Source organism: Oncorhynchus mykiss, chromosome 9, assembly GCF_013265735.2.
Source record: "Oncorhynchus mykiss isolate Arlee chromosome 9, USDA_OmykA_1.1, whole genome shotgun sequence".
NCBI classification, from domain to species: Eukaryota; Metazoa; Chordata; class Actinopteri; order Salmoniformes; family Salmonidae; genus Oncorhynchus; species Oncorhynchus mykiss.
The window spans coordinates 42434879-42455800 of record NC_048573.1 but is presented as its reverse complement, the minus strand read 5'-3'; the positions used below and the strand labels follow the sequence as shown (position 1 = coordinate 42455800).

Here is a 20922-nt window from a genome sequence, read left to right as displayed (position 1 = left end):
GGCCTGGTATGAACCTGTCGATCATTGTCTCTGATTGAGAACCATACTTAGGTAGCCTGTTTTCCCACTATGCTTTGTGGGTAGTTATTTTCTGTTTAGTGTGTGTTGCACCTGACAGAGCTGTTTAGGTTGTGCCTTTTGTTACCTAGTGTTCAGTTATATTTAATAAAATGCCGAACACGTACCACGCTGCACCTTGGTCCGATCCTTCATACTCCTCGTCAGAAGAGGAAGAAAATCGTTACTACTATAGCTAAAGAGCACTAGTGGTTGCTCAATCCCAGCCCTCGTCCCCGCAGGAGACCTTTTGGTAGGCTGTCATTGTAAATAAGAATTTGTTCTTAACTGACTTGCCTAGTTAAATAAAGGTGAAATAAATAAAATAAACAACAACAAAAAAAATTACAAATTGCCCTCCATCAGTATGAGGCCTGGCTGGTTAACATGGGCTCCTGATACATGACTAGTCCCTCCCTGGGGGCACAGTCATCTTACACTACGAGGGTATTTACACTCTATTAGAGAAGAGAAGGCTACACTTGGGGGCTAAGTCTCTGTCCATTATTCTTTGGTCTGTATTGGGTTTTCCCTATGTAGTGGCAAATAGCAAATACTTATAAGAAGAAAAGTAGGTAAGTAGCCTTGTCCGAGCCAGAATGGCCCATAGATCAGGAGTGTATTTCCTGTTTCTGTAATCTGAGGCGGCTTGATGTACAAGTACGCTCTCTGGACAGGATGCTAGTCTATCTCAGGGCCTACTTATAAGGGACACCATAAATAATTGTTCACTATATTTATCCTTTATTTCATTCAAACCAGCAACCTTTCAGTTACTGGCCCAACACTCTAACCACTAGGCTACATGCTGCCCCAACCACTAGGCTACCTGCAGGATGGCACAAATGATTGATTGTTAGTTTTGATATTGGTACCTTTCTTCATTTCCTTCATTTCACAGGCTACCATAGTGGCAGGAAGACAGAGCTCCAACCAGATTTGGACCTCCTCTCACCAGACATGTTCCACACAGCCCACTGTGAGTGGAACTGTTTAAATAAAGATGTCTGTCTGTAGCTAGTCCACTGATTTTAATGACTATCCCTGTTTCTGTCTGCTTGTGTCCTTGTGAACTAGATTATTTTTGTGTGTGCTACATGTCCATGTCAGCATGTCTGTTCCTGCATCTTTGTATCGTTTGCGTCTTTATCACTTGATACTATCTATGGCATGAGGGCATGTTCATGAGTAGGCAACCTTACAGAAAGTTCATAAAATAAACACATGAACAGATATGATTGAAATTGTGTTAGTTCTTCTACAAGTTATAGTCATTACAGTCCACCCCTCTCCTAGGTAAACCCGGCCACGCCTCCAGCAGCGGCCCAGATAATCAGCAGAGTCCAGAGTGTTAGCTCCACTCCCACCTGTATCCCCCAGCAGGCTGTGCTCCTAGGCAACGCCTCCAGCCTCGTCCTCACCGCTAGCCAAGCTCAGATGTATCTGCGGGCTCAGATGGTAAGAGAATGGCACGCACGCACACATTTGTCATACCTATTTCTCCGCTGATTGAATGGTCTATAGTCATCTCCTCTCCACACAACTAGATGGGCCTCTTCATCTGAATAATAAAGGAACGTTTTGCTCAATCTACTCCAATCTGATTTTATTGATCGCATACACGTTTAGAAGATGTTATTGCGGGTGTAGCGAAATACTTTTGTTCCTAGCAGTAATATCTAACAATACACAACAATACACTTTGGTAAACCGTGGGGTGTTGGGTTGAGCGCACAGAGATGGACGCAGAGACAGGGAGGTTAAACCCAGAAAACACAACTTTACTAGGAAACAAAATAAACGTAACAACAAAATAACTTAAGGTTGGCTCGGTCCTTCTCATTCAGGCTCCGTGCCTCCGGGAGCTTCATTCCCCTCTGTAGGCTCACTCCTTCCTTGCCTCTCACTTTTTCTCTCCCATGGTGTGCCACGGTGCTCAATTTATGTGGCCTTTACGGTTGGTTGGCACTTTCCCCTAATTACACCGAATTGAAGCCATCAGCGTTGGGGTGCCCAGCCTGGGTACTCCCAACAGAGGGTGCCAATGTCCCAGCACGTACCGCCCCTCTATCACCAACCCCGAGGGTAGACCTGCCGGGATACCACAACACATAAATATAAAAGTAAAATAATGGAATTGAGAAATATAGAAATATTAGGACGAGCAATGTCAGAGTCCGGAGTATAAATATATATATTATTTGTATTTATTAATGATTAAATACAGCCTTATTCTAAAATGGATTAAATAATTTCCTAATCAATCTACAAACAATACCCCATAATGACAAAGCAAAAACAGTTGTTTTAAAAAAATTTGCAAATGTTTTACAAATAAAAAAACTAGATGACATTTACATAAGTATTCAGACCCTTTACCCAGTACTTTGTTGAAGCACGTTTGGCAGCGATTACAACCTAGAGTCTTCTTGGGTATGATGCTATAAGCTTGTCACACTTGTATTTGGGGAGTTGCTCCCATTCTTCTCTGCAGATGCTCTCAAGATCTGTCAGATTGGATGGGGAGCGTCACTGCACAGCGATTTTTAGGTTTTTCCAGAGATGTACGATCGGGCTCAAGTCCGGGCTCCAGCTGGGCCGCTCAAGGACATTCAGAGACTTGTCCCGAAGCCACTCCTGCGTTGTCTTGGCTGTGTGCTTAGGGTCGTTGTCTGTTGGAAGGTGAACCTTTGCCCCAGTCTGAGGTCTTGAGCACTCTGGAGCAGGTTTTCATCAAGAATTTCTATGTACTTTGCTCCGTTCATCTTCCCCTCAATCCTGACAAGTCTCCCTGCCACTGAAAAACATCTGAAAAACATCCCCACAGCATGAGGGATTGTGCAGGTTTCCTCCAGACGTGAGGCTTAGCATTTAGGCTAAAGAGCAAGTTAGTTTTATCAGACCAGAGAATCTTGTTTCTCATGGTCTGTGAGTCCTTTAGGTGCCTTTTGGCAAACTCCAAGGACAGTCTCCCTGACCAAGGCCCTTCTCCTCCGATGGCTGTAATGTAACAAAATGTGGAAAAAGTCAAAGGGTATGAATACTTTCCGAATGCACCGTATAGACATTATGGACAGTACGTGGATAGAATATACAGTTGAAGTCGGAAATTTACGTACACCTTAGCCAAATACATTTAAACTCAGTTTTTCACAATTCCTGACAATTAATCCTAGTAAAAATTCCCTGTCTCAGGTCAGTTAGGATCATCACTTTTTTTTAAGAATGTGAAATGTCAGAATAATAGTAGAGGGAATGATTTATTTAAGCTTTTATTTATTTCATCACATTCCCAGTGGGTCAGAAGTTTACATACACTCAATTAGTATTTGGTAGCATTGCTTTTAAATTGTTTAACTTGGGTCAAATGTTTTGAGTAGCCTTCCAGAACCTTCCCACAATAAGTTGGGTGAATTTTGGTCCATTCCTCCTGACAGAGCTGGTGTAACTCAGTTAGGTTTGTAGGCCTCCTTGCTCACACAAGCTTTTTCAGTTCTGCCCACAAATTTTCTAAAGGATTGAGGTCACGGCTTTGTACTGGCAACTCCAATACCTTGACTTTGTTGTCTTAAAGCCATTTTACCACAACTTTGGAAGTATGCTTGGGGTCATTGCCCATTTGGAACACCCATTTGCGACCAAGCTTTAACTTCCTGACTGATGTCTTGAGATGTTGCTTCAATATATCCAAATCATTTGCCTTCCTCAAGATGCCATCTATTTTGTGAAGTCCCCCAGTCTCTCCTGCAGCAAAGCACCCCCACAACATGACGCTGCAACCCCTGTGCTTCACTGTTGGGATGGTGTTAATCGGCTTGCAAGCCTCCCACCTTTTCCTCCAAACATAACGATGGTCATTATGGCCAAACAGTTGTATTTTTGTTTCATCAGACCAGAGGACATTTCTCCAAAAACTATATTTGTCCCCATGTGCAGTTGCAAACCGTAGTCTGGCTTTTTTATGGCGGTTTTGGAGTAGTGGCTTCTTCCTGCTGTCCGGCCTTTCAGGTTATGTCAATATAGGACTCTTTTTACTGTGGATATAGATACTTTTATACCTGTTTCTTCCAGCATCTTCACAAGGTCCTTTGCTGTTGTTCTGTGATTGATTTGCACTTTTCGCACCAAAGTGCGTTCATCTCTAGGAGACAGAATGTGTCTCCTTCCTAAGTGGTATGACGGCTGCGTGGTCCCATGGTGTTTCTACTTGCGGATGAACCAGACTTGTGGAGGTCTACAAAAAAACATTCTGGGGTCTTGGCTGATTTCTTTTGATTTTTCCATGATGTCAAGCAAAGATGCACTGAGTTTGAAGGTAGGCCTTGAAATACATCCACAGGTACACCTCCAATTGACTAAAATTACGTCAATTAGCCTATTGGAAGCTTCTAAAGTCATTGCATAATTTTCTGGAAATGTTCACACTGTTTGAAGGCACAGTCAACTTAGTGCATGTAAACTTCTGACCCACTGGAGTTGTGATACAGTGAGTTATAAGTGAAAAAAATCTGTCTGTAAACGATTTTTGGAAAAATGACTGGTGTCATGCGCAAAGTAGATGTCCTAAATGACTTGCCAAAACTATAGTTTGTTAACAAGAAATGTGTGGAGTGGTTGAAAAACTAGTTTTAATGACTCCAACCTAAGTATATGGTCGTCTGGCTGTATGTAAAACTTCCGACTTCAACTGTATAGTTTATCTGAAGAATACGTAGGAAGGAATAGAATATGTACAGCAATAGTTGAATAGGATGGACTTGACTAGAATAGAGTACTCTGTTTTCCATATGATTTAATATTATGATTTCCTTCATGTGGCCAGGGTATAGATATGTGGCACAGCAGAGGGTAATTTAGAAGGAAAACAAGACTCAAAACTTGTGTGTCAGTTGTGTTTTTACTGGCAGATATACTGAGGTTCCTCGTATGATTTTTTTGGACAGGAGCCATAGTGGATAGTCATGTTTTTTGTTGTTGACAACTCTTTCCTCTCTGTAACCATCAAGCATCCTTGAGTTGCTATCCATCTTAGATCAGAATAACACAGTGCAAGGCTGCACATGGCTGGCCTTGTTCAAAATCAAATTGCAGCCAGGGAAGAAAATGCCTTAGCCATGTAATTCATGGATGGTGAGATTCAGTTGAAAGAGCTTTGTTACTGTTGTTTTTTGGCCTCAATAGCTCAGTGGGATAACACCAACTTTAGCTGAGGGCTTAGCTGGTCCTGATTTGGAGCTGTCTTAGTGCCAATATTGTTTTGTTCTCCCAGCTCATCTTCACCCCAACTGCAGCTGTTGCCACTGTCCAATCAGCAGCCTCATCACAGTCTGCCACCAACCAACAATCTGCTAGTGCACAGGTAATATTCACCACACACAACATCCATTCACAACCCCAATGAGCACACACATGCACACAATTGGATTCAATTTTTTTTGTTTTGTACCTTTATTTAACTAGGCAAGTCAGTTAAGAACAAATTCTTATTTACAATGACTGCCTACACCGGCCAAATCCGGTGATGCTGAGCCCAATGGGACTATCAATCACATCCGGTTGTCATACAGCCTGGAATTGAACCAGGGTGTCTGTAGTGACACCTCTAACACTGAGATGCAGTGTCTTGCGGCACTCAGGAGTCCGACTGTGGGAGAATCCCAATAGTTTTTTCTCGCCTCCTCTCCTCCATCTGCAAGGAGAGGAAACGTGGAAACAAATGAGCTTGTATGAATTGAGACTGTCGTTCTCCAACCACTGGTCATCAGACAAATTATGTTTACAGGGGCAGAATCCCCAAATAAATATGTAAGGTGATAATAACAGATGTAGCTAGTTGTGCAAGACATTTTATAGATAAAAGGATGAGTAAAATATTGTTTTTAAATGTGTTTCTCCTTCTCCTTTTTATTTTTTTACCTTTATTTAACTAGGCAAGTCAGTTAAGAACAAATTTTTATTTGCAGTGGTGTAGTTCTATCTTTGAATTTGTCAATCAAAATTTGTAGCCTACTGACAGATGTAGCCTATTGAATATCATTGTAGAATAGACCTATGCATAAAATGCTTCATCCATTTGCAACGTCTGCCTATGCCCACACATTGTCTCAAGAATAGTTGCTATTTTTAATACACCAAACACTGTTAGGTATACCTAATATCCAATAGACCATCATCTCTGTAAATCTTGAATGATAATTATATACGTTTTACTGGTGAAATGTCCAAACTGCATGCCAATAATTTGATCTCAATCAGTTTCATGGGAATATGCCTTTAGATCTTCTGTTTCGTGAGCGAAGAAGCCCTTTCCTGCAGTCAAATGACCAAATCGCCCTCTAGTGGCCTCATGGGTGGAATGTTATTAATATTTTTCCTAAATGTATAATTAATGAACAAACAAAAAATGTACCACCGAAAATACAGTATTTCTATGTCAAGCGATACGGTTATATTTCAGTCTTCTGTGATATACAGTACCAGTCAAAAGTTTGGACACACCTACTCATTCAAGGGTTTTTCTTTATTTTTAACTATTTTCTACAGTGTGGAATCATGTAGTACCCAAAAAAGTGTATATTTGAGATTTTTTAAGTATGCACCATTTTCCTTTTTGACAGCTTTGCACACTCTTGGCATTCTCTCAACCAGCTTCATGGGGTAGTCACCTGGAATGCATTTCAATTAACAGGTGTGCCTTGTTAAAAGATAATTTGTGGAATTTATTTCCGTCTTAGTGTGTTTGAGCCAATCAGTTGTGTTGTGACAAGGTAGGGGTGGTATACAGAAGATGGCCCTATTTGGTAAAAGACAAGTCCATATTATGGCAAGAACAGCTCAAATAATGAAAGAGAAACGACAGTCCATCATTACTTTAAGACATGAAGGTCAGTCAATGCGGAACATTTCAAGAACTTTGAAAGTTTCTTCAACCACAGTCGCAAAAACCATCAAGCGATATGATATCAAGCAATCAAGCACTGGCTTTATATCAAGGATAAGTTCATCAGCCTCGGAAATGCAAACTTGTAGTGTATTTGAGTTTTAAAAAAGCATCTAAAGTTTGTCATTTCCACTTAGAAATTTCAGACTTGATTGCCCTAATGAAAAATGTATCAACCCCTACAAAAATGCAATTATAATACATATAGCAATTCACAATTCCTGTTGCTGCAGGTTTATTTTCCTGCTGTTGCAAACTGGCTGAAATTAAGATCCTACATCTGTATCTATAGGCAGCTACAGCCTACAGATTTATTTTGTTTGTCATTCTATCATTTTCATGGCATTTTAGTGGTGATTAAATATAATTTATTTAGAATTTATCAGAATTAATTTTCCATAAGTATTTTTGACCAGCTCTGACTATTCGCAAATTGAAAAAAGTGAGGTGAGTGAGGCAGCACTACTCCCTGCTCCTTTGTTTGCCTGCTAACGAATTGGCACTCTCCTCGATCACCCATTGGTTTCCGGGTCACGGAGGAGTCGAGGAGAGAACATACTTTTGTCCAATTGGAATTTTTCCCATGATGATGTTTTAAATCTCCTTTTCCCATAGGTGCAGAACCTTGCCATCTGTAGTCAGCAGGGGGCCCACTCCTCCTCTCAGCTCCAGGGCCTTCATCTCAAACAGATGTCTGGAGGGGCCCAAGTCTCCCTGGCTGGTCAGCTCAGGGATCCAACCCAGGGGCCGCAGGGAGCACAACTGGGGTCCCTGGCGGCCCCATCAGAGGGGGGGCAGAAAGGTGAGGGCCACTTGGTGACCATGAGCCGCAGTGTGATGGCCGTCAGCAGTCACCCCCTCATCAGCCCAGGTAGACCACACTCAAAGCGCCCTGTTCAAGGTTAGCATAACAAAGAAGCATAGGTTTAATAGTAATTGTTATATTAGCCTGAATGTAGGTGGTGTATGATGACACCAACACGGTTTCATAAACATGATAACAATAGGGCATGTAGTTGTAGTCAGGGCAGGGCGCTGTTGATTTTCTACTTTTGCTATAGATAAATCAAATTTCACACACAGTTAGAGCAAGTCTAAAGAGGTGTTTTTACCACACAATTTCGTCAAAAGACACTTCCATAACCTTGTCTCCGCTACAGGTCCTTTTGAGTTCTACTTCCATACCACATCACCAGGCCGGCACAGGGCTATCTGTCAGACCTATCCAAGAGAAGGCTTTACTGTAAATGCAGGCCAATCCTTCATTAGACTGCCAGCCCTATTCACGTGGACCCACTTACAGAGGAAATGTATTATTATTACAGGACGTAAAGGGGAAATGGCCTAGGATCAGACGGCAAGCCTCAGCCAGACCCCAGTTACCGCTCCAAAACGGAGCAAATATGGCAGAGAAGGGTTCTAAAAGTAGTCTTAATGGCAAGACGACTGACGGCTTCAAAACACAGCAGCAGTACACTCGGCGTAGTTCTAATATGCAGAGTTCCTTGACCAGTGGTGGATAAAAGTACCAAATTGTCATACTTGAGTAAAAGTAAAGATACCTTAATAGAAAATGACTCAAGTGAAAGTGAAAGTCACCCAGTAAAATACTACTTGAGTAAAAGTCTAAAAGTATTTTGTTTTAAATATATTTAACTATCAAAAGTAAATGTATTCGCTAAAATATACTTAAGTATCAAAAGTAAAAGTACTAACAATAAAACATTCCTTAAATTAAGCAAAGTAGATGGCACAATTAAATGTTTTATTTATGGATAGCTAGGGGCACACTCAAACACTCTGAAATCCTTTACAAACAAAGCATTTGTGTTTTGTGAGTCTACCAGATCAGAGGCAGTAGGGATGACCAGGGATGTTCTTTTGATAAGTGTGTGAATTGGACCGTTTTATGTCCTGCTAAGCATTTAAAATGTAAAGAGTACTTTTGGCTGTCAGTGAAAATGTATGGAGTAAAAAGTACATTATTTTCTTTAGGAATGTAGTGAAGTAAAAGTAAAAGCTGAAGTTCGAACACTGTTATAAGCTGAACTGTTGCACGAGGAGGAGAGACCTTTTTCCCCCATGAGGATCTCATTAGTAGTTGGGATAAAAGGGATATCCCAAACACCATCTTATACAGTCACCTCCTTCCTGCAGCACTAGAGCTTTAAGCAGCCCTAAGCCAAACCAGACGGTCTCCCTAGTGTTGCTAAAGGTGAGGAGGGCAAGGCTGCAGTGGAGGATACGGCTGAAGGCTTGACCCATGGGTCTGAGCTACTCCTAATGAGCTACTTCCAGATGGGGGCTGGCTGGGGGGATGCCCCTCAGTGCTGCACATCTTCCCCTCTGTCACCATGTGCGCACAGGAACACCGCCCCCCCCCCCCCCCCCCCCCCCATCTCAGTGTCCAAAATCAATAGATCAGAGGCAGAAACTTCTGTTTCCGATTAAAATGCATGCCACAAGGGGTTGCGCTACTGTTTTATAAAAATATTGTTGGTGGTATTTATTTCCTTATGGAAAAACCAAATGAATTTCACATGTGAATGCATGTGAAGTGTCCCAAAAACACATGTTTTCATATGATTTCACATTTTCCACATGTGAAATCATGTGATTTTCCTGTAAGGGTTGCGTCTGTTGGGTTATTTTGACCGGCTCAATTGGTTCATGTACGGAACATTGTGTGCTAGATTCAATTATTTATTGATATGTGTAAAACCAAAAGTAGACTGCGGTCTGGACCCAAAGTCGCAATATTGAATTGGACACAAAGCAGTCCCCGCAGCTAGCCAGTTTGAAGCTTTTAGACTTGGCAGTGTAACACATGTAAGTGGTGTGTGAATATTGGAGGGAAGGCTGGCACACCGCTTTAAAGGAGTTGTCACATAACTAGTGGCTGTAGAAGAGTTTCCACAGAATAATCCCCAAACCACAGCAGAGTGAGTTGTCAAAAAGGCCTTTGTTTCCACCAGTTTGGGGCCTGACTGAGGTACTTATAAATGGTGAGGCAGGCATTCTATGAGTGGACCACAGCAGAGGAAACCAAGAAGGCTAATGATCACGAGACGTGCTGCCCCACCAGAAATTGCTGCTCTTCACATGCAGTAGAGGCATCTACTGCACACATTCAATCAAAAGTGATTGGGCTTCATGCATGGAGGACAACAGCTGTTTCACCGATAGGTCCCATTGAGTTGAGCGTGTCATGTGTGTAGAATGAGACACAGTTGACTGGATACATTCACCTGAAGACAGACTCTGTGGTGGCGCGATACAAACGGGCTGAAGGGGATGTCAAAGGTATTAGCTTTACAGTCATGGTTGGCATACAGTACATGATTTAGGGGACACATCCATTAAGGACTATTTATTTACAGGTTCGTTTTAGTTTACCATGGTTTTCTGTTAAAGGCCCAGTGCAGTCAAAAACGTGATTGCCAGTGTTTTATATTTCCACGCTATGATGTTGCAATAATACTGTGAAATTGTGAAAATGACTAATGCCCCTTTAGTGTAAGAGCTGTTTTGGTGGGAGTTCTGGCCTTCCGTGGTGGCATCACCATGTGGTAAATTAGTTGGTAGACCACTAAGAAACAGAGTTCCAAACCTCTCTGCCAATAACAGCACATTTTCAGTTTTTCCCTCCCCATTCAGACCACTCCCAGATAGTCCTAGCTAAATTCTTGCTTGAGAAATTGTTGTTTGCTAAGAAGCTATTTTTGTTGATTTTTGACAATTTGTATTGAAAACAATCACAGTGAGATACTTAATTGTTACCCAGAAATGATTTGATATTGAGATAAAAACGCCTGCATTGGACCTTTAAGAGACTACACATAAAATCCTAATTTCACTAATACAATATTTATTTGTATAGCACTTTTCATGATACTCAAAGACATTCAAAGTCACTAGCCATAACATGGCTTCGATGGTGTTTTGATTTGGGTTTCGCTCTCCTATAAGTGAACGTCCGTAGTAACCACAGACCTTTACAAACTGCAGCGCTTGCAAGACTCTGATGTGGAAGGCGGCAATGTTTTTGAAAACGGGAAGCTGTCTTTAAGTGTCCTGTTACTCGTACGCCTAAGACTACATCAATGGCTCTTTTCCCCAGATGTTTATCTTCTCTAGTTCCACAGACCATGGTCATGTGTTTGGCCTCAGGGAACCTATTGTTCTGCGTATAAACACATTTTATGAGAGTGAGGATTAATCCAGGCTTGACTGACTGAAGCCAAAGATGAACATGCCCTGGGGTGTCTGTTTGTTTGGGAAGTTATTGCTGTGGTAACCAATGTAAGATATGTCTGAGGCTTACTCATTTAGGGCCAAATCCTAACTTGAAATGTACACAACTAAGAATTACGTACGAGGGTAGCTACATTTTATTGTTTGTTTTGTGAAAGAAACCTGATATTTCTTAGTTTAAAGACTAATGTTGATTTATGTGTTTGTTTTTTTACAGCGTACGCACAAATCCAGACGCACCAGTTTCTGCAGCAGCAAAAACAGCAGCAGTTTGTGTTCCAGCAGCAGCGACACCAGACCCAGCAGCTTTCTCTGAGGGGCCAGGCCCCAGTGCTACACACAGCCTCCATCCACAGTCACTCTCAGGCCCAGATGCTACAGGCCCTGGCTATCCAGCCCCCGCCCAAGGAGGGCCCCGTCCCTGTACTTCCCAAACCATTTGTCTCTGCCAATGTTCCTAGCCAGCAGGCCACCATCTTTCACTCTACCGTCAGTCCCCAGATTCTTACCCACAACGGGCCATCCCCTGTGGTCACCCAGACCCAGGCTGCTCCGCTGCCCAACACCAAGTTAGTGCAGATGGCTGCAGTAGACCTCCAGATCCAGCCAACTGCTCTTACACCAGCCTCTCAGCTGGTTCAGGATAGTGCTGGCAAGGAGCTGCCCACGTCTGAGGTAGTCACGGAGAACAGCTCCACTCCCCTCATACAGCAGCCAACAGCCCCTCCTATTCTTGAGGTCATCACTATTGAGCAATGCCCATCGGATCCCAGCAACCCCACCACACCCACTGGAGGTAGATATTATATTTTATATGTCACAAGTTGCATCTCTAAGTCATTGGACTTATGGATAACCAGAAGCCCTGACTGGCTGTTCAATTTGTTACAGTAATGTGACATCCCACCCATCCATTCACTCACTCACTGACTCACTCACTCTCTTATTCAATGACTCACTCACTCACTCACTCACCAACCCATGACCCACCAACAACCTACTCACTCACTCACTCACTCACTCACATCCATCTGTATGCTTGGGCAGCTCAGGCACAATGGCCATCCCCACTCTAGCGCTCCCCTTAAGCAGAATACTAAATCTGTCATGGCCCAGAGTCCATTGTCCTACCTTGCCACTTGGGGGAACGTGACAGCTTTTGCCATAATTACGGGAAAGGGCCAGGCTTTGTCACTCCCGCCATGGGAAAGTTTTCAGGCTTCCGCTTCCGTCTTACCAATATTTCTCAAATATTGAGGGAATTCGATTATCTGGACCAAGTTATCCCGGTGGGAAGAGTTTGCAGCAGGTGAAAAGAATTTGTATACAAGTCGGCTCAAAACAAAAGTGACATTTGTGTTTTCAAATGCAAAAGTGATATTTTTATTTTTTTTAAATCTTCCATCCCAATGAAAAATTGTTTGAAAATTCTAACATATATTACATGGACAATTACTCTAATTGTTCGATTTGAGAAGGGCGCTCCTTCCACTTTTGCCTGTTCACGTCACGGGCCATATACCGGTGCACCGGAAAGCAGTGAGGGGAAAATAAAGTCCACCAATCAGAGAGGTACTCCTTTTGAGCTACTCGCCGCCATTGAATCACATTCCAAGTTGCGCTGGCCAATTGTGGGAGTGCTTTATTTCCTAAAGGCTTGTCATGTCTGACAGGTGTATCTGAGTGAGACACATCCACTCAGACATTCAAACATGAATAATATACTTTCAAGAGGCCCGGATGCTATTACTCTGCAGAGACTGAAGTGGCCGCCACTGCTACTTGGCTACTCTGAATCACAGCAGTACACCATGTGATCATGGCACAATCCTCCTCTAAGTGTAACTGTTAGGTGGTCATAATTACAACCTTGATCTAGCATGTCCAGTGATGCCTAAAACCTTGGTCCACCCTCAAGCCTAGGCCAGCATGTCTGCCTGTGGACATCTTGTGACAGACAGCTGAATTAAATAATACTTGTGTCAGAAAAACGTGTTATGTATATGTCATGACATGTAATTTAACACAGTCTTTACTATTCGTGGTATATTTTGACATAATGACAAGTCATGGAAGAGTTGGAGGTCCTATACCTTTAGGCCCATAGCTCAAAAGTGGAGAAAATCCATCTCTCAATTTTCCCCATTCCAAACATTTGTCACTAAATCTATGAAAATATGCCATTTTTACATACAGGCGTTCAATTCTGTTTTGCCAATATAGTTCTCAAATATTGAGGGGATTCGATTATCTGGACCAGGTTTCCCGGGTGGGAAGAGTTTGCAATGGGTGAAAGTTTATTGCATTCTCTTTGGTACAGAGCTGCAGTGAGCCAGGGTCCCTCTGGCCAACGGCCAAGTCGGCTCAAAACAAAAGTGACATTTGTGTTTTCAAATTTCAAATTGATATTTTGATAACAACTATCTGCCATTTCAATGAAAAGTAGTTAAATAGTTAAACAAATTAAAACTTTTATTATATGGACAACTACTGTTACTGTTCGAATAGAGAGGCGCACCTCCCACTTTTGCTTGTTCACGGGCCATATACCAGTGTTCCGCGGTTCATTTTAATCAAACCACCAATGTGGTAGATTGTACTGGAAAGCAGTGGGAGTGGAAAATATAGTCAGCCAATCCAACCAATCAGAGAGGGAGTGATTTTGAGCTACTCGTCACCATTGGATCACATTCCAAGTTGCGTGGTCCAATGGTGGGGGCGCTTTATTTTCTATTCAGTTCAGGCATACAAAGGCTACTTGCTTGTGTACTTTTGCAGGGATAATAGTGCCGAACAAACTGAAGAAAGCATACGAAAAAGTGTCGATGTGATTGCATTGCTTGTGTAGTTTCTACTTATGTAACGGGTGCGTATTTCCACGGAATATTTGTGAAATGTTTGAGAACATGATTTGTTTGCTCCATGTTGCCTTGGCGGACGAGATATGAACGGAAGGGTTGCTCGGAGCAGTGGAACAAAGGGGTGTGCCACGGAGTACTGTCTTTGGGTGTGCTTTCGCTCCGGTGTTGACCGGGACGTTAGAATCAGAGCGTCTATATTTGTCATTTTATTGTGGTGCGTTTCTCAATTTAAGCTAATTTTCAAAAGAGGGCAAATGTAGTTTTAATGATGTCGACGAAACCTTTGCACTTTTATACCGTAATTTATTAGGAACAATACGCATGTGGGACAATAAGCACCTTGCGCAATGATCATTAATGATTAGTTGATACAGTACATATTCTTTGTATTAAATACACTTACTATTCTTAATTGTTTTGTTGACGAAAGTCGTTTTTTTTGTAGATGTAGAATGATGCGGCGAGGAAAATAAACAAAACAATTTCGAAAGTGTTCCAGATTTTCTTCTAGAATCATTAATTCTTCACTGCGTAAAACATGTCCATATTCATCATTATTGTTACATGATTGGTCATTCTCTCTTTATTATTATTATTTATTATTATTATTATTACTTCAGCACTGACTCCTGCACGCCAGTTAACATTTTACACAAATATTTCCTTTTTATTTACTCACAAATATGCCATTATGCCAGCAGGTAAGGGAGACGCTGAGTGGCTGAATGCGCAACCAGGTGCAGGCTCACTTCCAGTCATGACCTCAGGGAATGGGAACAATGCGCCCATGGTGACAGGCAGTACCCCACAGAATGGCGAGAGCAAACTGCCTCAAGCCATAGTGAAACCCCAGATCCTCACCCACTTTATTGAGGGATTTGTGATCCAGGAGGGAGCAGAGCCTTTCCCTGTGAGTAGGATTCTGAAGAAGCTTTCCACCCACTGGGCACATGGCTCTTCAGAAGCAGAGACACACACACACATACACACACACAGGCGGACTGGGACCAGAAATCGGCCATGGCATTTCTAACACTCTCTTCCTCTTGGTCCCCACACCGGCCCATTTCTTCTTTTTTTTTAGGCCCCCATTATTAGCCGAATAAGAATCATTTTGCGCAAAAAAACAGAAGTTAGACAGGCCCACTGGGCAAATAATTGACCAGCGTTATCTGCCCCTGCATGCCTGTTTTGGAGTCAACTGAACCATGAGGACACATAGTTATCCATGTACATGACCAGTAGTGCATTTCCTTCTAGTGGACTAAATGAGACTAAACCATTCATATCATTGTGTAGTGTACAGCATTTTACCACCGGTGTAAGCAGCATGTGTGACGTGAATTGTCTCTGTCCTTTCAGGTGGAACGCCCGTTGTCGTTGCTGATCGAGAACCTGAAGAAACACAAACAGCAGACGCACTCTGATTCTGAGAAGACGACGACCTCCTCCAACAGCACCACTGACTCTGAGATGGAGGACCTATCACAGCAAGGTAAAGGACCAGCCAGAAGACATCTTGCTTGGCCCACTTCTATGGCCTTTTCTCAATTAGATTTGCTCAACTCCTGCGTCCTCTCTCCTCCGTCTTCTCTTGCCTCCTTTACAAAAAGGTCAAAGGTAACCGAGGAGAGGCGGTCGAGGAGAGTGAATGTGGACGAAGATGCGCTTATACGAAATGAGAAGCTCCTCCACTTGCAAATTACGTTTACAGGGGGGGAATCCCAAAAGAAATGTGTAAAGGGATAAAAACAAATTTAGGTTAGTTGTGCAAGACATTTTATAGATAAAAGGACAAGTAACATTGTTTTTAAATGTGTATTGTTGGAGGAGAAAAGCATGCACAACAGCTGATTCAAAGGGGGTGTGGTAGATATCAAAACTATTCTGCTGTAGGATACACGTGCTTCCTCGCCAAAAGGAGGCTATCGGGGAGTGGAGGACCGTCTTTCATTTGCCTACTAACGAATTGACACACTCCCTGACCACTTATCAGTATCCAGGTCGCAGAGGAGAGAGGATGTAGGATGGACTTTTGCCCAAACGAGAAAAGGCCTATTAACCCAGAACTACAAGCTTCTCATTGTGGGATTGGCTACCTGGATCTTATTGATCCGTACTGTAGGACTGTCTTTAGTGTTTTATCAGTCTCATGTCAAGTCTCTGAACATCGGAAAGTCAGCCAACCACTTGCCTCCGTAGACATGAAGCCATGCCACACTCAGTGCCTGTCATGCCAACTGGCATTCAGTGTTAATACCCACTGTATTTTTACCCCTGGTTCCCATGTTGCTGTGCAGAGCTGAAGCAGCAAGAGGAGCCCACCCTGACGTGTGAGCTGTGTGGCAGAGTGGACTTTGCCTACAACTTCAAGAGATCCAAGAGGTTCTGCTCCACAGTGTGTGCCAAACGGTAAGGCTTAGATAGACAAGATGCTGGGACTGAGATCTGGGTTGTACTCATTAGGCACCAAACGGAAGGAAACGGACTGCAACAGGGAGGGACTATCTGAACTTCTATTTTCCATTGGAAAAACATTTAGCAAAGGTGTGGTGTAATGAATATACCCCAGGCATCCTGAATTACATTTTCGCCAGTAGTTGTTGCTGCAGTAATTACAGCAGTAGTACACAAGTGCAGGAATAACAAATACATGAATTGGCTTATTTGTTACTTGAGCTTTTAATTTGTTAGTCAGATTTTTTTATTTTTATTAATTGACAATTTAAAAAAAAATGGCTTGCTCAGCCTTTGAAACACTTAGTTACCCAAGCTACTTGTTGATACATTGCCCCCCCCCCCATATAAAATGTTTGTGCAGGTACAATGTGGGGTGTACAAAGCGAATGGGCCTCTTTCCAAATCGACAAACCACGATGGAGAAACTGAAGAAGCAGAGAACATCCAATGGGAACCACCAGAAATCAAGCTCCGAGACCAAAAAACTGGTGAAATGGCACTGTTCACAAAATATCAAGAATAAAAGCACTATATGACTTAATAAACATATTTCCATTGAGACCCTCTTTCTGGCTAGAATGGCAATAATCACTTTAAAGCTAAATCTTTCCTTTGTGTTTTCAGACTCCCATTACTGGGCAACAACCTGGGGGTGGATCGGTGACGTCCAGCCACCCCTCTCACCCTGGTCACAGAGAGTTCAGCCAGTGTTTAGACATGTCCAGCTACGAGGGTCCCCCTTCACCCCCACTGTCTGCTGCCAGCTCTAGTGCTCCCAGGTCCCAGGCGGGCAGAGGGGCAGAGCACATGGAGGGCGGTGGACAAGAGCTGCCCCTCCTTTCCCAGCACTTCCAGCCCAGAGACCCGGCCAAGTGGAACGTGGAGGAGGTCTACGAGTTCATCTGCTCCCTGCCAGGTGGGCACTGCGACATTTTCCATTTACTCCAACAGTTTCTAAATGGCAGAGTAGCAGCCCAATACAACAGTGGTCACCAACCTTGCTTTTGGAGAAATGCAGGGTGTGCAGGCTTTTGTTTTAGCCCAGTAGTAACATACCTACTTCAGTCAACAAACTTAGTCTTTTGATTAGTTGAAATACAAATTAAATCAAAGTTTGTTTCAACACTAAAACATAAATATCGGTTCCACGAACAAAATTGCTGACCTGACCCCTGTCATAAATCAAGCAGGAGTGATTTTTAGAAAATACTTGCCTGGAACCTGGTGGTTATGTGTAATGTTATTATTTTAATATATATCTTTCCTATAAAGCTAACTCATCAGGCTGTTTGTTTATATTCCCAGGTTGCCTGGCGATAGCCGAGGAGTTCCGCTCGCAGGAGATCGACGGCCAGTCCTTGCTGCTGCTGAAAGAGGACCACCTCATGGGCACCATGAACATCAAACTGGGGCCTGCGCTCAAGCTCTTTGCCGAGATCAGTATGCTGAGAGACTCGTAACCCCTCCTCTCTGGAGCCACTCCACACTGCCGGAAAGTGTCCAGAACACCGTATTTATACGGTACTCTGACCAGGCTCAAGCCTACCGCTGTGGCAGGTTGGTCCCACGGGGGTGGAGGATGGACGAAAGGTGTCTCTGTTTCATAGAAGCTGATGGTCCATAGCATATTGACAACGCTATCTGAGTTTAGAGCTTTGCCTCTTTGGACTCTCCTATGCAATGCAGGAACCGTTAGCTACTGAATGAGTTGTACTGTGGATGTTGTACTGTGCACAAGGAACTTATCCAGCTAGACTCAAATGGACAAGGTGGTACTTAAGTTCATAAATGCCGTTACTAGTAGTTAGAGATTCTCTGGTACATCTGTATACTTTTTTAGCCAGTAATTCTGAAAGTAGCGCTCACGAGCCAAAAGTGGTCCCTGAAAATTGCGTACTACGTAACATATGTGCCGATATGTGCATCACGTCATTGCTCTCTCTCTCTGCTGTGTGCGTCTTGCTAGCTGTCACTCAAATAGTGAGGGGCTGAAGCACATTGGTTGGAACTCGAATTGTTAGGGGGCTGGCCCACATGGGGGAAAATGTAGGGAAAATGGCACGGCACAGCTTCCAGTAAACAGCCTCTTTCAAACTAAGATTTTGTGGCTAATTGAGGTAAAGTAATTCTGCTCAGATTATGCATTTATGAACTACACATGTCACATGCACCAAATACAACAGGTGTAGACTTTACAGTGAAATGCTTACTTACGAGCCCATTCCCAACAATGCAGAGTTAAAATATGAGGCGCATATTTGCTAAATTAAAAGGAAATGCACATCCAGCCTGAAGTGGGAGGTTTAAAAATATATGAACTCAGCATAAAATAAACGTCTTCTCACTGTCAACTGCTTTTATTTTCAACAAACTTAACATGTACATATTTGTATGAACATAAGATTCAACAACTGATACAAACTGAACAAGTTCCACAGACATGTGACTAACAAAAATTGAATAATGTGTCCCTGAACAAAGGGGGGGGTCAAACGTAACAGTCAGTATCTGGTGTGGCCACCAGCTGCATTAAGTACTGCAGTGCATCTCCTCCTCATGGACTGCACCAGATTTCCAAGTTCTTGCTGTGAGATGTTACCCCACTCTTCCACCAAGGCACCTGCAAGTTCCTGGACATTTCTGGGGGGAATGGCCCTAGCCCTGAGATCTGGTGGCATTGTCATGCTGGAGGTTCATGTCAGGATGAGCCTGCAGGAAGGGTACCACATGACGGAGGATGTGTTCCCTGTAACGCACAGCATTGAGATTGCCTGCAATGACAACAAGCTCAGTCCGATGATGCTGTGACCGTCCACCTCCAAATCGATCCCGCTCCAGAGTACAGGCCTCGGTGTAACGCTCATTCCTTTGACAATAAACGCGAATCCGACCATCACCCCTGGTGAGATAAAACCGCAACTCATCAGTGAAGAGCACTTTTTGCCAGTCCTGTCTGGTCCAGCGACATGGGTTTGTGCCCATAGGCGACGTTGTTGCCGGTGATGTCTGGTGAGGACCTGCCTTACAACAGGCCTACAAGCCCTCAGTCCAGCCTCTCTCAGCCTATTGTGGACAGTCTGAGCACTGATGGAGGGATTGTGCGTTCCTGGTGTAACTCAGGCAGTTGTTGCCATCCTGTACCTGTCCCGCAGGTGTGATGTTCGGATGTACCGATCCTATGCAGGTGTTGTTACACGTGGTCTGCCACTGCAAAGACGATCAGCTGTCCGTGCTGTCTGAGGCATCTCACAGTACGGACGTTGCAATTTATTGCCCTGGCCACATCTGCAGTCCTCATGTCTCCTTGCAGCATGCCAATGGCACTTTTACGCAGATGATCAGGGACCCTGGGCATCTTTCTTTTGGTGTTTTTGAGACCGTAGAAAGGCCTCGTGTCCTAAGTTTTCACAACTGTGACCTTAATTGCCTACCGTCTGTAAGCTGTTAGTGTCTTAACGACCGTTCCACAGGTGCTTGTTCATTAATTGTTTGGGTCATTGAACATGCATGGGAAACAGTGTTTAAACCCTTTACAATGAAGATCTGTGAAGTAATTCGTAAAAATCCAAATAATCTTTGAAAAACAGGGTCTTGAAAAGGGCCGTTTCTTTTTTTTTGTTGCTGAGTTTATATACTTGACAGTCACAAGTTGCGGAGCTTTCTGTAAGTCATTTTTTTTTTTTTTTAATTGTGAGGTAGTTGCATCTGGATTACTTCTCCATTGATAATATACACTGAGTTTACAAAACACAACACCTGCTCTTTCCATGACATAGACTGGTGAATCCAGGTGAAAGCTATGCCCTGACAAATTGAGGCTGTTCTGAGGGCAAAAGGAGGGGGGTGCAACTCGATATTAGGAAAGTGTTCTTAATGTTTTGTACACTCGGTGTATATTTGATTCTTGACTGGAAGTTGGCGTTTTGGGTATTTCGGTCTTGGCGGGAAAGTGGTTAACCTGCCTAGGACTGTATTTTGAGTTTAGGTTATAAACACCATCCACTGCACAGGACAGTACACAACATGTTACAGTTCACGCCTTGAATAGGTGGGTTGTGATACTTTCCAAACTGTTTTTGTATATAAATTCAACAAAATAGCCTAAAATCATTGCATCCTTTTTATTTCTTGCTTCTTGTGTTTTTAGAAAACGGGTGTTTTTTTAAGGATTCTAAATTTGAATAATTTAGTTTGCTTTCTTAATTTATTGTCCTGTGTCAATGACATTTTCAAAGGGACAAGCCTTAACCATATGTAGTTGTCTGTCAAACTAGCCACCAGGTAGGGTCCCTGGCCTCCAGAAGTCTGGGGAAATGGCAATCGATTACTCTTACAAACTCTAGTGTGAAA

General features: G+C 43.0%; 1 protein-coding gene across 9 annotated transcripts in view; it reads left to right on the top strand.

The window, feature by feature from the left end:
- The window catches only part of LOC110532130 (polyhomeotic-like protein 2), a 48051-nt gene extending 29017 nt beyond the window's left edge, over nt 1–19034 (top strand). For 2 of the 9 annotated variants that reach the window (XM_036988047.1, XM_036988048.1), the window contains exons 3-13: nt 959–1036; nt 1354–1515; nt 5327–5416; nt 7613–7898; nt 11469–12047; nt 14811–15022; nt 15475–15607; nt 16413–16524; nt 16934–17060; nt 17197–17488; nt 17878–18032. In XM_036988047.1, the coding sequence (XP_036843942.1) occupies nt 959–1036; nt 1354–1515; nt 5327–5416; nt 7613–7898; nt 11469–12047; nt 14811–15022; nt 15475–15607; nt 16413–16524; nt 16934–17060; nt 17197–17488; nt 17878–18032 (2226 nt within the window). Of the gene's footprint in view, nt 1–958; nt 1037–1353; nt 1516–5326; nt 5417–7612; nt 7899–11468; nt 12048–13723; nt 14118–14140; nt 14327–14810; nt 15023–15474; nt 15608–16412; nt 16525–16933; nt 17061–17196; nt 17489–17877 lie in introns of those variants that run through there. The other 7 variants (XM_036988044.1, XM_021615755.2, XM_021615753.2 and 4 more) reach the window with 7 other exon arrangements.
- Nucleotides 19035–20922: the final 1888 nt, after the last annotated feature.